General features: G+C 36.8%; 1 protein-coding gene across 15 annotated transcripts in view; it reads right to left on the bottom strand.

Moving 5' to 3' along the window:
• Positions 1-1860: 1860 nt before the first annotated feature.
• Positions 1861-25808, bottom strand: part of UBE2D3 (ubiquitin-conjugating enzyme E2D 3) — an 81028-nt gene continuing 57080 nt past the window's right edge. For 5 of the 15 annotated variants that reach the window (XM_011943229.1, XM_011943226.1, XM_011943222.1 and 2 more), the window contains exons 3-8: positions 17804-17867; positions 17687-17718; positions 10680-10757; positions 9584-9689; positions 6913-7006; positions 1861-4952 (exon numbers count right to left, since the gene is read on the bottom strand). In XM_011943229.1, coding sequence (XP_011798619.1) covers positions 4907-4952; positions 6913-7006; positions 9584-9689; positions 10680-10757; positions 17687-17718; positions 17804-17867 — 420 coding nt within the window. In that variant the 3' untranslated portion in view covers positions 1861-4906. Of the gene's footprint in view, positions 4953-6227; positions 6230-6432; positions 6483-6908; positions 7007-9583; positions 9690-10679; positions 10758-17686; positions 17719-17803; positions 17868-25808 lie in introns of those variants that run through there. The other 10 variants (XM_011943231.1, XM_011943228.1, XM_011943227.1 and 7 more) reach the window with 6 other exon arrangements.

Genomic DNA, 25808 nt, shown 5'->3' on the forward strand with positions numbered 1-25808 from the left:
AACATCTTCACACATATTTGCCAAGTCTCAGCAGGCCCACGTGACTGAGCTGAGGGAGTTGGAATGGTGGTAAGGGAAGCAAGGAATTGGGGATTAAGCTGAGGCAAGAGTGGGCAAGAAAGTTATCTACAGAAATACTTTGTTTTTACTCCAAATGAGATGGGAAACCATTAGGTTTGGAAAAAAGCCATGACATCTGATATGGTTTAAAGGGGTTGAGTGTGGGGGACAGATTGCTGCAAGGCGGGAGATCACTCACTCAGGAGGCTATTGCAATAATCCAAATAAGAAATGGTACAGCTTTAGGTCATGGTGCTAACAGTCAGCATGGTAAATGGGCAGATTCTAAAGGCTGCTGCTAAGTCTGATTGAAGGTGGAATGTGAGAAGTCAGAGTTGGTGCCTAGGTTTTAGGCCAGTGCAATTCAATGTTGATATTTACTGAGATGGGGTAATAGTATATGTGTATGTGTATGTCTTTGTAGACATATGGCTAGTTTTAGACATTTTAAAAGATGTCCTTTAGATTGTCATGTGGATAATGAATAGAAGTTATATGGGAGCTCAGGAGAAATAGCTGGAAGGTTAGTAAACGACAGTGGTTAACTGGGCTCCTAAGCCAGTATGGCATGAAAGTTCATTGTTCAGCCTTGACTACAAATTTGATATGGTAAATGAGAAATCAAGTTCCACAGAGGATCAGACAGTAGTACGCAAAAATGTAAATTTCATAAAAACATTTTCTACAATAAAGAGGGCTCTTAAAAAATCTCATTTATAAATAGCATACAGTTTGGGAAGAGCTAGATATTGACAGTGGGATTTTAATTGAAGCATCCGAAGTAAAAGAACAATTGTCAGAAACATCTTGTATACCTGAATCATATAAAATTTTTCAAACCTAAGGCCAGAAATGAGCAAGTAGTTATAAGGTAGCAAGAAATAATGCAACAGAGTAATAATTTCTAGGGACTTAAGACATTCAGCCAACTTCAATATATTTAAGTCTTTTTGTTAAGATGGTTCCTCCAGTTTTTTTTCTTGGGGGGGGGCACTGTCATGTTTTGAAGTCACTTCCAAATACCTTTAACCGTTTATTTTTCCATTACAATGGGACAGCATGAGAAGTCTTAATAGCCACCTTTGGGAACATTTAATATTTGTCAAACACTGCAAACACCCTTAACATGGCATCATTTCCACTTGGAAAAACTTCCTAGTGTCAGGCCACAGAATGGGATCTGGGTTCAGATTTGTTCAGCTAGCTAACACAATACTTAGGTAAATCTTTGCACCTGATTACTTTTAAATACTTGATGATTGGCTGAATTCTATGCCAGTATGGTTATTCAAATTAGCCAATTGTAAGATGTTAATATATTTTAATATTCCAAGTGTAAATGTGGAAATCAATGTACTGTATTACAATTCAAAGTACTAGGAAATTGTCAGTTATCAGAAATGTAATACTTAAACACATTCTCTATAGCCAAAAACAGCTATAAAAAAATAGCTGTAGAGTCAAAGGATTACTGGTTGTAGTCTGTTACAAGGGAATGCCATGAACAGACTTCTGAAAATGGTTCTCAATCTTCACCATTCATCAGAATCACCTGGAGCGGTTTTAATATAGGTGACTGGGCTCCACACCACTTTGATTCAGGACTGGGGTGGGGCCTGACAACTTACATTACGAAGAATTTCCCAAATGCTGAGATTGTTATCTCAAGAAACATTTTGAGAACCACCACCTTAATTTCTTCATAGTTTAAACTGTATAAAATTCAAAATCGAGCTCACACGCAACATTAAGCTCAAGTGTGGATTTCATGTTAGCTGGAATTACCGAGTAAGACCAAAGTGTCTTTAAACACAGACTTTAATGGTAACAATTCCTTTAAGCTCAATTAACTGTAGCTATTACAAGTCTTATGCACATGTCACTATTAGACAATATTTAGTGACTTGCACTGGGTTCCTCATAAAAGACAAATTCACTTAAAAGTGTAATCAACAATCATTAACAGTTTTGTTATGCCAACACAAAACATGGCTAATTTGAGTTACCCCCCTCCCCACCCAAATCACTAACACAGCATGATCAGTCCCTTTAAGTATACTTCAACTAAGCCATTTCAAAAAAAAAAAAAAAAACAAAAACAAAAAAAAAGTGAGTGTTTCACTACCCCTGAGACCACTAGTTAACTGTGGTTCATACTTTAAAATGTGAGTACACCCACACAAGAAAGCAAATTAATCAGCTTTAAAAAATCTGATTATCACATTGCGAACTCGCCCAGGAAAAACAAATTGAGTCACTTAAAATGTAAATTTACCATTAACAGGCCAACTGGACCTTAATTCTTAGAGTTTACGCATTAAAAGATGTAGGAAATACACAGACATAGTCAAAAATGATTCTAATACTCAGTTGGGTCCTATACATGGCACTAGTAATGTCAAATTATTGGGTGGAGTGGGGGAAAGGGCAAATTCTTAGATTCTTTTGAAGATTTCATTGTACATGATTTCATGTCCAGTATCCATACATTCAAAAATGTTGGTTTTCCAGGTACTTCACTGTTCTTTTAAACCTGGAGAAGCCTCTATGGCTTATTCCCTTAGAAGCAACAAATGAAATGATGTATAAAGCATCAAGTCAAAGATACAGAGAACTGGACACATCCACTAATTGTTATGACAATCAAAGAAGTCATCTCTGTAAATACCTAAGGGTTGTCTAAGGCTATAAAGGTCAATTTGAAAGCCAATTAGGGATCCACTGTGTTCCATAAAAGTGTTTTACACTCATGTTTGGCTTTCAAGAAGTGATATGCCTACTAAAGCTGTTATTTTGAGTATATGCATCTCAGAAGTAATTTTGAGAACAGAGCCAAAGAGCAGTTTTGCTTACCTTGCGGAGCAGAATGTAACTAATATTTCTCATTCATAATTTGAATCCAAAAAAGCTATGCAGTATGACATCTACCCTGAAGGAGTCATTTTAAGCAAAAGACAAAATGAAAAAATTCACTCATTGGAAAAACTGCGTAGCTGGTTTTTTCCCAATGAAATGATTACAGAATTAACAAAGCCAGAACATCTTCAGAAGGCATGCATTTCACTTCCAGTTTAGAGAAGAACCTCAAGTCAATAAATCATGTCCAAACTACATATTAAAATGTTTATAAAAAGTAAGTTTTAACATTTATTTCTAGCTTTCCACATCTGTGTGCAGACAAGGAATAAGATTGCACATAAGTGTAAGCAGTGCAAAAATGTGGAAGTGGAAGATTCACAGATGTGCTAGAACTTTAAGAAATAAAGCAGTGGACAAAATCAAAATAACCAGGAAACATGTAAAACTATGGGATCAGAATTAGGAAAGGTGAAGAATGGTAATGCCCTTGTTACTACAGAAGTTAAATTAGTGGCACAGATAGCACTTGTCAAACAGAAAACAATCCAATAGCATTGACTTTTATTCATTCATGTTAAGTCACCTGAAATGATATCTGTTGCATTTAAATGCTCATTAATGTAAATGGCTGAACAAATCCATTTCAATGGATACTCAATATCCCACATAGATAAGTCACTTCAACACAGCCTCATGACAACTCCCACACCAAAACAGTACTTTATTTTGCAAATTTTGACCCATTATTACTCCCATGTTATGTTTTTTTTTCAGCTGTCAAGTGTACAAGGTGAAGAGAAATTTCAGTTAGACAGGGGCTGCACCTGGAAAATAAATTTCTTAAACTCCATAAACACATTTCAAAACTGCTGGGTCCCAGAAGTCCATCTATGAACTCTAGGGCTGCCAGTATCATGTGCAGCACATTAAAGCTACACTATCCAAATAGCTTATTAATTCTGCATAAATCAGGTCAAGCAATGTGTCAACCTGTAACAGACTGTGCACTTTAACTGAACATGGCAAAATATCCACTCTTTCGAACTTTACATCATCATTTGATGTCAAACAATGAAGCAAATCCCAACAGTATATACAAAAAACAGCTTTGCATTTACAAAAGATTGTTTCCCATACTGATTAATCCAGGCAGCTAACTCATTGGTTTATGCAACTTTATTGAAGAAAAATAAATCAATTACTAGCAGAGCTATTAGTTGATCACTCATCCATTGACAACTTGCATCATTTATTCAGTGCTATATTAAACAGTGTATTGGAAGATAGATTAACTAATAGCTCCAAGCCTCCTAACAATTTAAATGAAAATTACAAAATGTTTGAGACCCTATTTTGGAATACAAAGGGTGTTTGACTTCCAATTTCCATTCTCTGTAGAACAAGAACAGGTCATTCCTTTATTGACATGCATAAAATACATCACATTTTCTGTTCTGCTGATGCTATAAATTCAATACCAATTCTCCAGCCACATCAGTTATGAGCATAAAGTATATCATGTAACCTCAAATCTCTAACAGTGGAAGGCTTAAACAAGAATGGATGCTGCTAGAATAATGCTGTATCCTTTGATGTGACAACTGAGCATCCATCTCCCTCCCCCTCAGATGATTTCTTCAGCATGTTAGAGCAGTGAGGAATGGTTTTAGTCTCATAACCAAGTTAGAGTGAAGACATTGGCCACATAATACACATGCTCCATTTTTTTTTTTTTTTAATTCTGAGTCTTGGGCAACTGTTCTCTTGTAACTACTTTACAGTTTCTAAAAGCAGTTATTGTCCAAAGCTGGAAGAACTTAAGTCTTCTCAGATGAGCATGTGAATGAATGGAGGGAGGTAAACAAAAAATAAAATTAAAAAAGATGAGGTCTGACAGGGGAGCAGCCGGATAAGAAAATCAAAAAAGGAACAGTAATTTAAAGTTTATTCCAGCTATAATGCAGGTTATTCTGACTTTAAGGTAGCATCACATGGCATACTTCTGAGTCCATTCCCGAGATATTCTGTTGTACCTGTAAATAAAGATGTTATTTTTAAAAGTTAAAATAAAGTGAAAGAATTCCTAATACTTTAAATGGAAAGGAAAGATTTCCCTTTTATCATCTCCAGACTCATCATGAAGTCATTTCTAATGACTATGATTAGAATAAAAGCCAACAAGGGAGAAATAGCATTGGTACTCAAAGCAACGTGGGAAATGAGAGCCTAATGCTCTGAAAGCAGTATTTTAATACAATTAAGAAAGCAACACTGAAAATTGGGAGGCTGACAAAAATCAAAAGACCCTTTCTCTCTACCACCGAGCTCATGGTCTAATTTTAACATGAAAAAATTTTTACAGTTCATTATGGACAAATGTTAAAATAGTATACACACTGTATCTATCCACAGAAATTTCCACCAAAGCCAGAACCAGGCTTTTAGTAAAACAATTTTATCTGAATCCTGGAGTTTGGGAAATTACTTGGTCCTGGATATTATAAGAAGAAATGGCTTTGGAACTTAGGTAGAGGCAGAAGGGGAAGATGACACTGGGCAGAATGACAAAGGGCAGTAATTTCCAAAAGGGGTGTGTGTGTGAGTGGCTGTACTCATCAGAATCACGTGTTACTTGAAGTGTGGTAACTGAGGCTAATAAGCACCACCGAGACCTGTTGAGTACAACAAGGGCATCTTTGTTTAAAAAGATCAACAGGTAATTCACACACAAGCAAAGTTATTACTCAGGAAGACTACTAAACATTGATAAAAATACTATCAGCTTCCCACTGGATTATATTCATGCCACAGACTACTTACCCCAACAAAAAATAGTGATAATCTTAAGAAATGAATATATACATATATATATATATATGCACAGGAAAAATTTTATATTTATAGTTTAAATATTAACTAGCTTTATTTCAAACCAAGAACCAAAATGGTACAAAAACTTTCCTAAACTTTTAAAAAAGTTATCTACCAATTCATTGTCATCTCCTAAGGATACTCTCTCAAAAGCCAGCAGTTTAAAACAAAGGCTTTATTTAGCATACAGGGAGCCTCCAGGGAGCCACCAAGTACAGTTGACGCTAATGCATGCTTGTCAGTAATGAACACTTAGTTTAGATGCTTAGGCTTAAAAGTGTTTTTCCCTTATATACTATCTCCTGGCAAAATTTGAACTAAACCACCACATTCTGTATTGGATTGGTACAAAGTCTTAAGCTAAAATTTAAACACCATGGTAGTCTGAAAGAAAAAGATACTACATAAATTCCCATTTCTTACTAGTGCTATATAACTGCTTTGCCATGCAATACTTTCAAGCAATAACGACTACCAGATATTTACTTTCATGTTAAACAGAGATCAAGCAGTTAAATGTACAGTTTTCAGAAGACTACCACATCTGTTACCTTTTGTTAGTTAATACAGTGCCTTAACGCATGCAGCACTCAAGTGCTGGCAGTACCATGAATAAGCGCACCAGAGTGCAGATCCTCTTACCCTACAACATAGCGTATTTCTCTGTCCACTCTCTTGCTAACCTATTGTACCTAATTGAACAAGTACACTTAGCATTAATTATAACATATGAAAGTTATAATGGTTAAGTTGAACATAAATATGATTCAAATATTTGAGAAATTTAGACCAAATGTTTACAACAGTACTAACATTTTTTGGAAAAACATGCTTGGGGTAAAGAAAAATTTGTTTTCTTCCCCAAAATTTGAGAATAAAGTGATACTGTAACATGCTAGGAAAAAAACAAAAGAAAACAAAAAAATACACTTTAGAGGGGAGCATTCACTGTCACATAAGCTAAAGCCTAGTTAAGTTTTTTTAAAAAAACACATTTCAATAGCTTTCTGCATATTTTATCATCTTACTAAATATCAAGTCTTCTTGGCATTGTCACAAGCAAAGTATAAGCCTAACTCATTAAATAAAACCACTTTTATAATAACTTTTAAACATACTTACTTATCTCTGTCTGTTTTATAGATCCGTGCAATCTCTGGCACTAGGGGGTCATCTGGGTTTGGATCACATAGCAGTGAACAAATGGATAAAAGAACTGTAAGAAAACAAAAACGTCTGTTACCCAGTTTCAGGAGTTTGGATAAACAAATCTTTCTAAACTATGTATTACAAACCTCAATCCTCAAAAGACTTATTAGTTTGTATCTCTATCTCAATGAGACATAGTTTTACAAAGATTTTGTTTCATAGACGACAAGCTCCTTGTAAGCAAGAAGTGCTAAAAACAAGGTTTTGTGGCATCAGATTCACTGCTGACTAGTCATAAAAATAGTTTAAGATAGGCAACTGATGCCATATTTATATATATATTTTAAATAGGCATAAATGATATTAGAACTTAGGGAGTTTCTTGGTACTCTGTGTGGGTGGGCGGGGGGACTTTAGCAAGAATATGCAGGTAATACTCATGCCATATTCACAGCTGTTAAGCATGACGAAAAATCCATTCTTTGCCATTGTCTTGGGAATTTCTTTTTTCTTTTTGAGGCAGAGTCTCGCTCTGTCACCCGGACTGGAGTGCAGTGGCCAGATCTCAGCTCACTGCAAGCTCCGCCTCCTGGGTTTTACGCCATTCTCCTCCCTCAGCCTCCCGAGTAGCTGGGACTACAGGCGCCCGCCACCTCGCCCGGCTAGTTTTTGTATTTTTAGTAGAGACGGGGTTTCACCGTGTTAGCCAGGATGGTCTCGATCTTCTGACCTCGTGATCCGCCCGTCTCGGCCTCCCAAAGTGCTGGGATTACAGGCTTGAGCCACCGCGCCCGGCCTTGTCTTGGGAATTTCTGAGAAAAATCTTCAAGTACGCCACTAAATGTTTTGTCTCCTTGAACTTGTAAGCAAGAATCCATATTCCCAAGAATACTAGTTAAATACAACAATGCCAAAATCTCTTTAGTACTAAATGAGTCACCAGCTCTAGTTCTTACCTTAACCAGTTCAACATCCTGATGTATAAGATGTCAAGCATGAAGGAATATAGACTGCATTCACTTTGAGTGCCTGTTATGTGCCAGTCACCATATATGGTGCTGTTATAAAATGTTAAGATATAAATGCTTGAAATGGTTCTGACCAATTTTTTTTTAAAAGCAATAGTATAAAAAAGACAACACTGTCACATAAATATTTACTGACTATAGCAAATTTAATTTCAAACCCAAATACAGCAGAACAAATATAAAATTACCTAACATAGGAGACTTGGCTATACAATAACTCATAGAAAAAAGGTAGCTTCAGTTGTGACTGACTGCTAGTTTAATAAGTTAGCAAAGTATGGCTGCCAAAAAAGCAAGTTGTTTTAATGACAAAACAATACCAATTCAATCTGCCCTTACAGAAACAGTTTTCAGTGTTACGGTACATTTCCAGCAGTAGAAAAACTTGGAAGCTGATATTCAGGTATGGAACATGGTTTGAAAAGAAATTGGAAAGCATCCAGGAGGGTGAAAAACAGGTCTAAAATTTTATTTTATTTTTTTCTGAGACGGAGTCTCACTCTGTCGCCCAGGCTGGAGTGCAGTGGCAGGATCTCAGCTCACTGCAAGCTCCGCCTCCTGGGTTCACGCTATTCTCCTGCCTCAGCGAGTAGCTGGGACTGCAGGCGCCCGCCACTACGCCCGGCTAATTTTTTGTATTTTTAGTAGAGACGAGGTTTCAGCGTGTTAGCCAGGATGGTCTCGATCTACTGACCTCGTGATCCGCCCGCCTCGGCCTCCCAAAGTGCTGGGATTACAGGCGTGAGCCACTGAGCCCGGCTAAAATTTTAAAACCACTTGAATTATGGAAGCATCTGCCCAAGTTGTTTCTTTGTCTCCCTTAAATGATTCTACTCAATAAAGTTTGGGAAATGCTGCTGCTACAGAGTAGTCCCTCCATGAGATTCAAGTGCAGTATATAAGCAGATGAAACTTTTATACAATGCTTTGCCTTTTGAAAAAGCTATTTTTTACTTACTGAACTCATAAAATCATAAAACAATTAATGGTGAAATACTATTATTATAACTCCACCTAGGATATTCATGCAGAGACAGGACAACCTGTTACATATAACATAACGGATGCCTATTAAAAGCAGGAGACCAGAAACGATCTACAGATCTAAGATTATACAACTTTAGACTGTCATTACGTAGAAATAACCTGTCATGGTTATATAACACATGACTAAAGATTTGTGTAAAAATTAACCCAGGAAAGCAAAATCAGAATTTTCCTAGAGTGGAAACCTCAGGACTCAAAAGCTCTATTAAGTTTAGGTATATTATACCATTCTTGGTAAAAAGGCAACAAGTTAGTGTGAGATGTCCAAGTGGTTTGGGATTGAAAAATACAGAAGTCAATTAAAACAAATTTTGCTACTGTAAGATGAGATGAAGGTAACTCATTAGGCAAATAATGCCTACCCACCCCAATTTGAATTTTAACAACTTCTTACAAAGCATCTTTAATCACCACCACCTAGAACAAAAATTATAAAAATAACTTTATTGCTTCCCCATCTCTCACCAAAAAGATGGCATAATAAAAATAATCAGATAAGTAGATCTAAGAATGAAATTTTATTAGAAAATGAGAACAATTTAAGACTATTTCACTAGAAGTATTTTTACCTTTAGAAATTGTTAAAGCAGGCGACCACTGTGATCTTAGAATATCGAGACAAATGCTGCCATTACTGTTAATATTTGGATGATAAATTCTTGTTGTAAATGCAACCTAAAACAAAAACTTTTAAGTATTTTATTCAAATAAAAACAAACATCTTTTAAAGCAAAACTTAAAATAATCAAGTCACAATGTTAAAAATGTCATCCATTAGCATACAAGTTCTAAATACCATAGAAACTGATTTTTACAATCTGACCATAACCCCCCTGCCGCCTCTCTTTAAAATAGAAACCTGAACTTTTGGATAAAAATTTCATTACTCATATGATGTAAAGTTCTAAAGGTTACTTTGGCCCTACCATGTCATGAATCAAAGGGCAATTTAAATGTATTTAACACATTCATTTAAAACAGCCCTAACTTTTGGATGTAACCAAAATTTGTAGACCATCTCATTTAAAGTTTCATTAAGTTACACAGGTACGCATGAGTCTTCATTTCCACCATACATAAAACAGAAACTTGAATCACAAAAATGGAAACCATCACAAATTGCACCTGTAACATTACTAAAGACCGTTATAGTGACATGTTCATGACCTTTGTATGTTACCTTCTCTAGTTACTCATACAGGTTGAATTTATGTTAATGACTGAAAGTCAAGGATAATATGCTTTTAATACCTATAAACTAATCAACTCAGTGCATAAATTTATACTTACGTATACAAAACTATAAGCATAATAAGCATATGTTGTAACAATACATGCAAATATAAATTGAAGTTGGACATTTGATGTCTACAAGACGACAAATGCCCAAAATCAGAATCTGTGTAACAATAATACAGATGAAGGGGGAGCTTCCACATGGTCTGAATCTTGCAACATTAAGAAAAAGGCAAACCTTATTCCTATTTACAAAGTTCAAACTGAGGTCTAGCTCTTTAAACCAAAGTTTAAGAGTCATCAGCTATACACCAGTGCCTCAATTCAACATATATATTCAGCCTAGGCAACTCTATCGTCCAAGAATGCTCTATTCCTTTGAAATAAACCATAAATCTCTACTAACAGATTGTGAGGGAAAATACTTGCCTTAGGTGGTTTGAAGGGGTAGTCTGTAGGAAAATGAATTGTCAAAAAGAATACACCGCCTTGATATGGGCTGTCATTCTGTAAAAAGAAAAGTATGCTTAACTGAAATTTAAAATATTATTGCTAAATATTCTATAACATTTGTTTCCAAACATTTCTCTAATGAACCAAAATCACTTATTTACACTGTAATAAATATTCCATGAAAATTCAGTCTATACCAATAGGAAAAAAAAAAAACACTTAAAACTTAACACAGGTCACCAAAATGATTTTTTTTTAAAGGTATCAAGAAATACAAGTATTCTAGATCTCAATTCTCAGAGGAAAAAGTACACATAGCAATAAAGCCTACATCATCACCTTTCAGAATAATCTGTAAATAAAATTTTACATGTGTAGATTATTTCTTCCAATAGTCAGATGTGTACAAATGGCTTTACAACAGTCCACTCTGCCCACTGGGAAACCAAATGTAAGCTATTCCAGGTAACTAACACACACCTTCAAGAGGAGAACAGAGAAAAGCCTAAGCTTCCCATTTTTAATCAATACCAGAAAATAGATACACTGTCCCTGTTTTATGCATGAGAAAAATGAGGCTTAAAGAACTTAGTCTAGTGTACAAATGGTAAATGATAGAACCAAGATTCAAACACAATTCTTTTCAAGACCACTTAATGACCAGATACTGACCTACTCGGGAATTTAAAGCTAAAATGTGGAATGCCTAACTGCCTCTGAGTATGCAAAGAACCAATCCGAAGACATGTTTTAAAACTTACATGAACTGGGTTTTTACCAACACTCACTCCCCTCTATTAGAAAGGCTTTGTATATACAGCCATATGAGCCTTTCACTATGCCCATTCTGGACGTCAAGCACATAAAAAATAGGCCTGACATACAGCTCATCTAATTCCTACCCTTCTGTAAAATAATTAAACATTAATTCAATTAATCTAACCCCTTGTATGTGTGTAAGGGATCCAAAGAGCAATTTTTTTTATCTTTATGAGCTTAAACTCTGATAGACATGTAAAGTAACTGCAATGAAATATTATAGGTATCATAAAATATGAACAAGGGACATGTGGAGCTCAAAGAAGAAAGGTCAATTTATTAATGAAGAATCAGGTTCAAAGAAATATACAACTAGTAAATGGAAGAGCTTTTGTTTGTTTGTTTGAGACGGAGTCTTACTCTGTCGCCCAGGTTTAAGTGCAGTGGCGCAATCTCAGCTCACCGAAACCTCTGCCTCCTGGGTTCAAGCAACTCTCCTACCTCAGTCTCCCTAGTAGCTGGGATTACAGGCATGCATCACCACACCCAGCTCATTTTTGTCTTTAATTTAGTAGAGACTGGCCTTCACCATGTTGACCAGGCTGGTCTTGTGGCCTCCTGACCTTGTGATCCACCTGTCTCAGCCTCCCAAAAGGTGGAAATTATAGGCATGAGCCACCAAGCCCAGCCAGAGCTTCTATTTAAATTGAGTCCTTCTCCTACTCCCAAGTTTTCCCTTTTTTTTTTTTTGGTGGGGGTGGAGGGGGGGAACGGGACGGGGGACAAACGAGACACAGAATATTGTCTTGCTGTGTTTGTGTTGCCCAAGCTTGAGTAAAATGGCACAACCTCAGCTCACTGCAAGCTCTGCCTCCCAAGTTCAAGAGATTCTCCTGCCTCAGCCGCCTCGGTAGCTTGGATTACAGGTGTGCACCAACATGCCCAGTTATTTTTTTATTTTTAGTAGAGATGGGGTTTCATCATGTTGGCTGAACTCTTAACTCCTGACCCCAGGTGATTCGCCTGCCTCAGCCTCCCAAATGCTGGGATTACAGGTATAAGTCACCGTGCCCAGCCCCTTTTCATATTTTCTGTAAAACATGGAACTAGAAAAACACTCCAGTCACTTAGAATGTGACCTGAGTTTATTAGATTAACGTATCTTTGTTAAATACAGTTATATTAACTTTGAATAGATGCTTCAAATAGCATATACTTTCACCTGATCTGATACTATACAAGACAGTTTTTCTCCGTGTAAAATCAACAACTTAAGGGAATCTCAAAGTTTTGTTTTTTTTTTGAGACAGCGTCTTGCTCTGTCGCCCAGGCTGGAGTGCAGTGGCACGATCTTGGCTCACTGCAATCCTCTGCCTCCTGGGATCAGGTGATTCTCCCACCTCAGCCTCCTGAGTAGCTGGAACTACAGGAGTAAGCCAGCACAGTCAGTTAATTTTTTTTGTCTTTTTAGTAGAGACGGAGTTTTTTTTGTCTTTTTAGTTGAGAGGATGGTCTCGAACTGCTGAGCTCCAGTGATCCACCCACCTTGGCCTCCCAAAGTTTTGGGATTACAGTTGTGAGCCACCACTCCCGGCCCCAAACATTGAAGTTTTAATAACCCAATTCCAGAAGTTCTTTGTAAGCTTTCATTTCAATTTTCATAAAATCAAATGCTGTCTACAACTGCTTCTGAAATAAAGGCAATCTGCTGATGGGATTTAGGCAAAGCCAAATGTCGTTTTGTTTGTTCAAAAAAAGAACTTTATAAAGAAGGCAAAATACTTCAATGTTACAATTTAACACTAAAGTTCTGCCTTACCAAAGAGGAAGAACTACAAGGTTCAGAGATAATGAAACTAGGCCATATAAAAAACTGAGACCCTATGATATTTAAATTCTATTATGGATCAGCAGCAAACTACACCAAAAGAAACAAAACCCCGAAGAATAAGGAACACTGTGATCAGGAAATCGACTAAAATCTTACAAGTCCAGAATTTATATTAGATTTCTTCAGAAACATTCTACCTGTTTTGCTCTCATCAGGGCAAAGTTGCTCCCTCACAGTGCCTCAGCTCTTCTGTGGCAATAAAACGTTGGTATTTTTTTTCTTTTTTTCTGAAGTGGTGCTGTCACCCAGGCTGGAGTGCAGTGGCGTGATCTTGGCTCACTGCAACCTCCACCTCCCAGGTTCAAGTAAATTCTCGGGCCTCAGCCTCCAAAGAAGCTGGGATTACAGGCATGCACCACTACACCCAGCTAAAAATGTTGGTATTCTTATAAGTTGATTTTCCACTCTTAACTGCTGACCCATAACAATTTGAGTTGCAAAATACATCTCTGGTGCAGTTATTCATTCCAGGCCATATAATCAAATGCCTACTGGTATTTCTACTTGGATATCTCATCTCATGTGTCCAAAACAAACTCCTTGTCTCAATTCCTTTTTTTCTGTTTATTAATAGCAAGCCATAACTGAAAGCCACAAACCAGGATCTCATCATCGACTTCTTCCTCTCTCATCTCAGAGTCAAGATAGTTATCAAATAAGACCTTTAAGATTTCTTGACCTTGCCTCTCCTTTATGCCACTGTCACCACTATCTTAGTTTACGATGTAATCTTCAGCCTAGATTATGGTAATAGCTTACTAATGATTATCCCTCCACCCTAATGATAAAGTGGTCTTTTAAAAATGTTTCTCCCCTGCTTGAAATCTACCATAGTTTTTAAGATATAATTTCAACTCCTAAGTACATACGGTGCTTTATGATCTGGGTGCCCATCAATCTAGTTTCATCTTGTTTCTTCTATAGAACATGCTCTCTACTGCACATAAAATATTACATGGATAACACATCTTTTCCTCTCTCCTACTTGGAATATTCTTCCTTATAATATAGCCCTTCCTTTGTCTTATCTGCTCCCTACCCTTCTTTTATACCTCTTTAAGCACATAATTACATTACCTACCCATATATCTAACATTTACTTGTATTTCTCTTTTATTAGACTACAAAGCTCCTGAATAAGGTAAAGATGGAAAAAGTCTTCAGGTATCAGTAACCTATGTGGGAAATGACAAAATACACTTGAAATGAAAGTTGAAAAACTAACCCTTATGGACCAAATAAAATAGTACCTATGGGCCAATTATTTCAATTCAGATAGTTTTTTCTGGCTGATTACGCTCAGGCTGCCAAAGGTTACATTTTTCAGCTACTTTCACATTTTTCACAGGTACTCTCTTCCACATCTCTGTCATAGATTAGGTGGAATTTAGTAGTGTTCTCTAAATCCATTTTTCTGCCAACTCCATTTCCAATAAAAAAAATTAAGCAAGTAAATATCAGAGGCAATAGGTAAAGAAGTCAATGTCTTCTAATTGCATCAATTCTTGTTGGAAACTAACCGTAACATAGTACCCCCCGCTCCCACCCCCCAAAAAACCATACACAAAAACTAGCAATGCTGTCATTTCTTTCAAAGGTTTAGTTTTTGTCAATAGTTGTGCTTTCGAAGTAGCTTATTAATCAGAAAGAATAAGCCAGTACATTTGATTATTAAAACCAAGCAATTTTGCTACATAACTAAAAGATCTAAAGGATTTCCCAACAATTCACTAAAATCAAAGTTACTCTACTGAAACTTAAAATTAGATGGTATATTCCCTAGAAAGTCAGGAATCTTCAGTTCTGTGGCACTGGTACCACTTTAAGGGACCTAAGTAGTAGTCCAAAGCAAAAGTGACTTTGTTAACTATCTAGTTCTCCCACTAAATCTGTAATTTACAGGTTGCTTTGGGTCACAATTGCTTGCTACACAGAGTAACCACACTCACAAAATAAGCTACTATTTATCTTATACAGTGATGCTTTGTCACAAGGAAGTATTCAGAAGCCAAAAAAACAAAATGAGTTGTTTCACTGGTGCACTCCACAGTAAGCATATAGTTAACTATTTAAAGCTGGCATCTAAATTATGTGCTTACTTATGTGCAAGACAATACCCATACTTTGGGTAGATTTTTATAACCTTTGACTCCTTCTTGAAATTACCCAGCCAACAGTGAGAACTAACCTTTTTAACTGAAAACATATTTCAGCGAGTACTGCTACCAAAGCAAAACCCAGCAGTTGCGGTTGATCACGTTAATATTTAAATACTTCTGAAAATCACATGCTTTTGTTTGTAAAAGCAGAAAGCTGCTAGTCATTATATTAAAAGAATTCAGCAAGGAACAGCCATCATCTGATATATTTAAAAAATGAAAAAAGGTAAATGTTTTCTGAAAATAAAAGCAAATTAAACTGCTAAAAAAAATCTGTCAGAATAAGCATCATTCTCTAAAAAAATTACTACCATACACTCATTATTCATGTTTCCTTTTGATTGTCTATAGGTATGCTCCTTGCCTTTTGGGAAAAACTAGTGTGTTGTTCAAAACAACAAAGTCTAAACTGTCAAGTAGAAAAACCAACTAGTTTTAAGGAGCTGGTTTATTCTGCACACCATCCAATTACAAGTCTTAATTACCAACGCTTCTGTGCTTTCTTAGTATTGACAGTTTTTACAATCAAACTATCAACTATGCTCTGAATCAAAGATGAGATTTTAAGGCATTTTATTGAATCCTTTGAAAATTGGTAATCCAAAATGGGAAAATTCTAGAGGTTGCAAAAGCAACTGCTTTACAAAACACTAGGTAGATAATATGGAATTGACCTAGTAGGCACTGTGGTAAACACATATCCCATCTAAAAAAGGGAGGCAGCTGTCATTCCATCCCCAGTCATTACTGCTTATGGAATGTGGGCCTACTCAGAAGGCTTTTATTTGAAGACTGCCAACTTTCAAAAACACTGTGTGGGCCAAACTGGGTAAGTCGACATTTAACTGCGTGTATTAAAATTACACAATTTTGCTACCAAATTAGATAAAAGTAAGTACTTTTAAAACAAAATAACATTTAAAACAGTAACAGTAGTCCTGTAATAACGAAATGCACAATCCCGGCTTTGTAGTTTATTAAAATGATCCAGGACATTTAAGTATTAAACTTAGTATTTGTACCCCTGCCATGTCTTACTTAGATTTAGTTTCTCTCCCTTTAGGGCACTAACATTTTAAATTACTCTAAATTTATCCTCCCTGCTATGATTCCCCATTAATTTCTCCTACTCAGCACTTCATTCACCAGTCACTTATTTTCCATCTTATCACACTTCGGCACTTGTTTAGGTATCTGTCTCCTCTAGTGGAGTGTAAGTTCCCTATAAGATTGACAGGGATGTCTATTACGTTCATTTGTATCCTTATTACCTGGCACACAGTATGTACTCACATTTGAGACAGAAAAATGACTAAAGTTAGAATCAGAATTACTAAATAATGTTGATTCAACCCATCTACTAACCCTAAGAGCATTTTTTCCTTTAGAATTATAAATATTACTTACTGACCACTGTCTCATCTAGTACATTATTGCTCTTTATGTTACTTATAAAACTACCAAAAAGGGAAGAAAGTTTTCAGTAAGATACACAAATAACTTAGAAAACAAATCTTTAAGCTCCTTATCAAGTTTAAAAAAAAAAAAAAAGTTAAGTATTTGTGTAAGATACAGTCTTACCCCAGGATGTTTTAGTGCGCTCTAATTCTCTGAAATTCTTAGATGGTATCCATAATTCTGAATATTCAATTATCCAGCATATAGTTGCTTATCTACCCAGGATAGAAAGGAATTTTGCTATATTCAAAATATCACTTTCTGCCTAAATATATTCAAATTTTGCATAAAGTGAAGTTCTATAAAGAATCAAATATCAAAATACAATTAAGCTACATTATTGGCAGCTACAGTAATAGACTGAGTAACACAACTCATGGCAGGATCAGAGCCAGTAACTTTGTCTCTATAAATAACAGGAAGTTCCACGACAATGCTTTACACAGTGCTATGAAGCAAAACTGAACTGAGATACAGAGATGTTTGGTAGGTCATAGAGATGTCTATACTCTAGAACGTGAACACAGGGATAGACACAAAGTACACGTAACAAATGACTAACTCATTATATGTTGTTTCTTTCAAATGCAGTACAACTATGGAATATCCAAAACAGAATTAACTACATGATAAACCTACAGATCAAGTTAAAAATTACAACCAAATCAATGCTGGATTTTCACTTAAAACTAAATTTATAAATTATTAATACTTACAGGTCCCATAATTGTGGCTTGCCAATGAAACACTAGAAAAAGAAAAAAAATCTGATTATCTAAAAATGCACAAGCTTAAAAAAATTAGGCATAAAAATCAACTTGAAAGTTACTTACTATCATCCCCAACTGGACCTGCAGAACATTGTGCTGGAGGGTCACGGGCCAAATCACTAAGTTCCTATACCAAGACAGAAAATGGGTAAGTCACATAAGCTTAAGAAAACATAAGCAAGTCTATTGCTTTCAGCCACTTTCACCCTATTTTTAAAGGCACACTCCATCACAATTCATATAAATAATATAGTTCATTAGGAGAGAGAAAACATGCCTGAACACATGCTGAGACAATCATCTTTAAAGCTAGAGTTCATAAAAATATGTATGCACACACATTGATACAAAATTTTTTATTTGCATAAACAAAAGCCGACCTCTTACAAACCAAAATAGCTATAATTAGATATTATCACAGTTTAAGAGCTTAGATCAGGGAGAGCTCAACATTCATGTTATTTGTTGAACTTCCAAGACCACTTTCAGAGGCCCTCAACTGTCTTAAATTCTTTGTTCTAATGAGAACACTTGGACACAGGAAGGGGAACACCACACACTGGGGCCTGTTGTGGGGTGGGGGGAGGGATAGCATTAGGAGATATACCTAATGTAAATCAGTTAATGGGTGCAGCACACCAACATGGCACATGTATACACATGTAACAAACCTTCACATTGTGCACATGTACCCTAGAACTTAAAGTATAATTAAAAAAAAAAAAATTCTTTGTTCTTCCTGAACCATCCTTCCTCCCCAATCCACTAACACTATTTTCCACCTGAAAACCAAAAACACTCTCATGGGGCTAAGTACCCTTTTTGTTTTCTAATCTCCTTATTCTCTCAACTCTTTTTTTTTAACTCAACATCCTTTTATTTTTTTTGAGAGGGAGTCTTGCTCTGTCGCTCAGGCTCGAGTGCAGTGGCGTGATCTCGGCTCACTGCAAGCTCTGCCTCCTGGGTTCACGCCATTCTCCTGCCTCAGCCTCTGGAGTAGCTAGGACTACAGGCGCCCGCCACCACGCCTGGCTATTTTTTTGGTATTTTTAGTAGAGACGGGGTTGCACCATATTAGCCAGGATGGTCTCGATCTCCTGACCTCGTGATCCGCCCGCCTCGGCCTCCCAAAGTTCTGGGATTACAGGCGTGAGCCACCATGCCTGGCTCAACATCAATTTTTAACTATTGAAAATTCTTTTTTTTTTCAGATGGAGTCTTGCTCTCACCCAGGCTGGAGTGCAGTGGCACCATCTCAGCTCACTGCAAGCTCCGCCTCCCAAGTTCATGCCATTCTCCTGTCTCAGTTTTCCAAGTAGCTGGAACTACAGGCGCCCGCAACTACACTCAGCTAATTTTTTATATTTTTAGTAGAGACAGGATTTCACCGTCTTAGCCAGGATGGTCTCGATCTCCTGACCTCATGATTGAAATTCTGACCCTGAGAGCTTACTTCTGTAAGTAGAAAGATGTTTGCTCTTAACATACAGTCTGCACAATTCCACATGAATGATTTATTTCCAACAAGTATGTAGTTCACCATTCCATGACTTGTGCATAACAATATGAATTATCTACTAAGAAAATATAGTTTACTAGAATATTTTTAAGATGGTACAGCTCCATCTTACCAATAGAACCAATGTTACTACACTACTGCCTTCAACATTTTCAAACTAACAGTTTCTCTTTAGTCTATGGCATAAGTCAGTAACGGCCACCCCTTAAGTCTAGGGACTACTGTATCTTTCTCATATAAACATGGAAATAACAATGAAGGGTAAGGTTTAGGATTTGAACAGCAGAAGACCACTAGGTACATGACTCATGCCTGTAATCCTAATACCTTGGGAGGCAAAGACAGGGATCGCTTGAGCCCAGAAGTTTGACTGACACCAGTCTGAACAACAAAGAGAAACCCCCCTCTCTTCAAAAGCATTAGCTAGGCATGGTGGTGCACGTCTGGGGTCCTAGCTACTCAGAAGACTGAGGTGGGAGGATCACTTGAGCCCAAGAGATCAAGGCTGCAGTGAGCTATGATCATGTCACTGCACTCCAGTTTGGGCAACAGAGCTGTCTGAGACAAAAAAAAAAAAAAAAAAAACCCTGTCTCAGAAACAAAATACAAGACCAAAAAAGCAAGGCTGGGCGCAGTGCACTTTGGGAGGCTGAGGAGGGCGGATCACCTAAGGTCCGGAGTTCGAGACCAGTGTGGCTAACATGGTAAAATCCCATCTCTACTAACACCACAAAAATTAGCCAGGCATAGGGGCGCACACCAGTAATCACAGCTACTCAAGAGGCTGACGCAGGAGAATCACTTGAATCTGGGAGGTAGAGGCTGCAGATTGCACCACTGCACTACTCCAGCCTGGGGGAAAGAGTGAGACTTTGTCTCAAAAACAACAACAAAAAACCCCAGAAAAGCTGAATGTACTCAAAAACAAAAGACCAAGTACTAGAAAGCAGAAGAAAAGATGCCTAAATAAAAAAGATATGATAGAGAAGCAGAGGTGAGAGGATAGCTTGAGCGCAGCAGTTTGAGACCAGCTTGGATAACATTGGGAGACCCCATTCTCCATAAAAAGAAAAAAAAAATTACAATACAGAACAATCTGGCCACTATCAACTGTCTACCACAATATCAAGGCATCCATAACTGCAGGAATTTAAAAATGGAAACAGATTTCCAAAGTGGGTACATGCACTTTCTTTCCTCAACTGTGATCTTTTGCCTCCCTGTGCAAAGTCAAGGACACAAAATGCAGAGTTTTCAGTATAAGCTCTCAGAAGGGTGCAGGGAATGGGAAGAAGAGCTAAAAACCTTAATTTAACAAGGCCTAGTGGCATGTGCCTGTAGTCCCAGTTACTCAGAAGGCTGAGCAGGATTAAGCCCAGGTGTTTCAGGCTTCTGTGTGTTAAATGATCATGCTGGTGGATAGCCACTGCACTCTAGCTTGGACAATGTTTAATGCCTATTTTATACCAGTTTCAGATGATTTATTTTCATTCACTACATGGAATTCAAACACTTTGATAAATTTATGTTAGGGTCCTGCCGTGGCACTGACTTGGTTGGAGGAAATAAATGAGTCCTCTAAATTTTGTTCATTTTGTTAAATCCATTGGAAATCTTTAAACTAGGCTCTCAACAAACTGAGGGGTCAGAACAAAAAACAACTCAGCTTTCAAGGCTTTTAGAAAATTAGAATCACTGAATACATAGTTTGAAAATCAGATAATGTTGACATCTTTCCCTACAAAACTGAGGAACTGAACAATCAATCAATATATGCCCCAACAGCACATAAGCCTGTATCTGTGCTTTAAATATTTCAATTTGTGGGAAAGCTCTTTCAACGGAGCTATTTTTATTGGCTAAGTTTGTATTCTGTACCAGAATGGAATAAAATTGAAATTTTGAGAAACACTGAAAAAGAAAAGAGACTACATAAAGTGTTTTTGTCTTGTTAAAAAAGAATTGAGACTTAGTCCCATTTAACAGGATTTGCTCTAAGCTTTTAAGACACCTTAGTTCCCATAGGGTATTTTGACATTTAAAAAATTACAGTATTGTAGACTAGAGTCAATGGGGGTTATTAACTTAAACCTTATTAACCTCATAAGTGCTACTTTTGACAAGATTAAAATAAGACTATTAGAGATATCAGCAAAACAGCATTGAGAGACAGGGCTAGGAAACTAGAGTACACAAATATGGACTAAGATTATACTACCTTTAAAAATGTTAAGATGATCAACACAAAGTTTTAACTGCTCTAATGTGTCTTTTTTAAAAATTACGTTTTGATTAAAGCTGTTTAGTAAGTCCACCAATCCTCTCCCCTTTTAAAAAAGAGATGGGACTCTCACTATGTTGCCCAGGCTGGAATACAGTGGCTATTCCCAGGCGCAATCACAATCATAAGGCACTACAGCCCAGAACTCCAGGGCTCAAGGGATCCCCCTGCCTCAGCCTCTTAAGTAGCTGGAGTTGCAGGTACGCATCACTATGTACAGCAATTTGTTGAACAATAAATGCACATTTTTTTAAACTGTAAAATGCAACAATGAATTTTGTTGATTGACTCCATGTAGGAAGAAAAGGTAATGCTAAGATTTTTGGCCTGAGCAAAGCATGAGGTAGGCATTAAGTAAAATGGTCAACTTACAGGTGAAGTCTGTGGGCAGATGTAGAGATAAAGCAAGTAAAGTAAAATAATGTAAGTAAAGACTCAAATTAGAAAAGTATATATACAAGTTGAGAACAGGCTGGGAACAAATACAAATTATCATTAATAAACAGATGATGTTTATGGCCATTAAACTTGGTGAGAGCACTCCAGTAACAGAAGGTCCCAGGAGTGAACACTGGACTAATTTAATGCTAAGAAAGGGAATCTTGGCCAGTAACCTGAAAAGTTAAAAGAAAATGAACGTGAAGAAAGGCCTTGTCACAATAAACAACACGGCACAAAAAACTTGTCACAAAAAACAACAAAAATAGAGTAGACAAGGAGAACTGTCCTGATACACTGTGCCAATTCACTTTTGAAACTCATCACACTGCTTACAAGGTTCCCAAGGTTCACAATTTTAAGATAAGGGTATATCACATACCCTTTATATGCTTGCCTATATAGATATACCCTCATATCTTCAACATATTCAGAAAAGGAAGAAAATTCATTTCAAATATATTGATTCTGATCAGTGGGAATTACAAAAATTTGTATCGCAGTTCAACAATCTGTAAAACAAACAAACAAAAAAACCTCCGTGGCTTTTGACCTTCAAAAAATTTTTAACAGAAAACATTAACTGAACCAAATCAGTATTTCAAAGACATCTTTTTTTTTGAGATGGAGTTTCACTCTGTCATCCAGGCTGGAGTGCAGTGGCATGATCTCGGTTCACTGCAACCTCCGCTTCCTGGGTTCAAGTGACTCTACTGCCTCAGCCTCCTGAGTAGCTGGGATTACAGGCGCAAGGCACCACACCTGGCTAACTTTTTTTTTTTTGTAGTTTTACTAGAGATGGGGTTTCACAAACATGGCCAGGCTGATCTTGAAATCCTGACCTCAAGTGATCTGCCTGCCTCAGACTCCCAAAGTGCTGGAAGTACAGGCGTGAGCCACTGCACCAGGCCTGCGGTCTTACTTTTAATCTTACTCAGGCCTACTTTTTCTCTGGGTTCTCTTCTCATCTCTGAAATAGGAATCACTACCTGGTACATAATGTACTAGGTACTTAACAAGCAGACCATGTGTAGACCAGCCATCCTGAACCAAGATCCCTGGGCAAGGCTCTTAATTCATCTGTTATCAAACAAAAGCAAAACTGCTCCATACATGGGCCACATAATATAACCCCTTGTTTACTTAAATTTTTGACCTATGTGATAAATCCTGATACTTAGTTGTCTAAATGTCTTTGTAAGCATCTGAATATACCTAACACTGAAATAAGAGTTTAAGAAACTGACAACACAATCCAAGTTTTACATTTACTCATAATTACCTCAGTAAACATACTAGATTTTGCATTTAATACATGTTAAAATGTCTGAACAAAAATATTTAGTGTAATTTTTTTTTTTTGGTAAGAGTTTCACTCTTGTCAATCAGGATGGAGTACAATGGCGTGATCTTGGCTCACTGCAACCTCTGCCTCCTGGGTTCAAGGGATTCTCCTGCCTCAGCCTCCCGAGTAACTGGACTAGATGTGCGCACCACCACACCCGGCTAATTTTTTCTATTTTTAGTAGAGATGGGGTTTCACCATGCTGGCCACGCTGGTCTCCAACTCCTGACCTCAGGTGATCACCTTGGCCTCCCAAAGTGCTGGGATTATAGGCGTGAGCCACCGTGCCTAGCCAGCATAAATACTAAGATAAAGTATTTTCATTTGAAAATAAAAATCAATGTTATCATGGTCGCTCTAAACAAAATACCCAATAATGTTGGAATACTTCATTATAGATAAAACTAAAGCTCAGAAAACTATAAAGTTGACCTAGAATATAAACACCATACTACTTGAATGTTATACACATTTGAATTACAAAGAAAGAAAGAAAGAATGTCTTAGAGAATGAGCTTTCAGCACACTGATATTTATCCATCACTAAGCCTTTAAATGCTAGCATTATTATCCTTTTAGAGTAAAGGTATAATTTCAGCTAGTTAACACTGGGTTTCAGCTCTTCACTCCCGTAATTTCAGGTTGTTACTCTTGTATCACTTCTAAATGCCCTATTTTCCAAGTACTCCATCACCAAGACATCTCTTTAGTAATAATCAAAGATATAAAATCGGGCCAGTAAGCTTACCTACTTTAAATTCAATACACAAAAATGACCTAAGTATTTTAACAATCAAAACAAAGGTCTTTTTTAAAGATAAAAATGCTGTTCTTATTTCATCATTTTCTTTCTTGCTCTTTAAACAGTATCTAAAAGTACTCAAATACTACTTAGTACCCAATAGTAACAAAACCATGTATAAGCACTTACCTTTGAGCTATCAAAAAATTTTGGTAACATTATGTGCCCACAGAATGAGCAAGACAGTATCTCAGGGAAAATATGTGAGAAAAGAGTAAGTCATAGCAGATGCTCTTTGTAGCTAGCAGACATTTTGTCTACTCAATAAACGATCTTACTCATGAATTCCTTTTCCCTTACTCCAAATCATGTGACTGGGTCAGCCTTTATTAACCAATTATTTGGACATGACTAACCACAGAATTTTGTTCCCTCAGTTGGGACCCAACTATTAGTCCATTGTCCATCCCAACTCAAGATTTTCCAAATCAAAGGGACATTCTTCCTACCATAATCAAGAGCTATAAGAATGTGATCCATAGCTGTTGACAGGCACAAGTGTCATGGACTTACATGGTGACGCCAAAAGCTAAAGAGACCATATTCAACAGCAGCAATAACAAAGAGCTGACTTTCCATACAGATGTGCAATTTTGTTTCCTGAGGCTGTAGCTTGCTCCGGTTCCTACATCTGATTCCATTCACTGTTAACTATCCCTCCCAGTTTCCTTCTAATAAATCCCTTATTTAATCTGGATTATATTGAGGAGTTAAAAAATATATACAGCAGTAGGGAGAGACCAATTCTGAATACCAATTATGTAGATTTTATCCCACTTAAAACACAATTTAGTTTTTGAGCTTTGCTGAAAGACCTGTAAGAAATCTAAATGAAGCTAAGTCCCAAAACTGAATTAGGAGTAACAAGGTTAACTTTAACACTGGAGGTTAATTTAAATCCATTTCTAAAACAAAAACGTTCATTTCACCATCAAAACATTCATTCATTCATTCATACGAACACTGCCTTTTTGGTGCCATGCATGTTAGATATAAAAACACCAAGATAATTAAGATAGAAATGCCTCCTCAGACTCAGCTAACAGAAAGCAGGTGCAAGACAAAACAAAAATCATACTTCAACAACCTACATGCTTAAAATAAAGAGATTCAAATGCTCTGTGAATCCTGAAAAACCAACCACTAACTTTTCCTGTGTTTAGAAGAGTGACATTTGAGCTGGGTCTTGATGGAAAAATAAGCAGGCATTTACCAAGAAAAAAAAGTAAGAGAAGCATTATAAGTAGAGAAACTCAAAGTCAGGAGTCTCAAAGAACACATGGTATAAAAATTTGCCAGAACAAATACTGCAGAGTTTGGTATACGAGACAGAATACAATAGGAGAGTGGCAGATCTAGCTAGAAAGGCAGGTTATGGTTTGATTTTTTAAAAGAGCCCTTGAATTTAGTCAGACTATTCCAAAGGCAATAGGAAGTCATTAACGGTTTAGAAATAGAAGACAAATGAGTTTTGATTTTTAAATATACCAGCAGTCGTACACCACAAGTGTTTAACTGTACTCTTATAACCACTTTACAGAAATAGGGCTCATCTCTGTTTTACATTCGAGTCCCTTAAGAGGGGGAAAGAAATTATTACATTCAAGCATAGAACATGTTGAGCTTTAGGATAGGTGAACTAAGTGTACCTAGTAACAACTTAAAAATTAGGACTAGGGGTAA

Source organism: Colobus angolensis, unplaced genomic scaffold, assembly GCF_000951035.1.
Source record: "Colobus angolensis palliatus isolate OR3802 unplaced genomic scaffold, Cang.pa_1.0 Scaffold217, whole genome shotgun sequence".
Lineage (NCBI taxonomy): Eukaryota > Metazoa > Chordata > Mammalia > Primates > Cercopithecidae > Colobus > Colobus angolensis.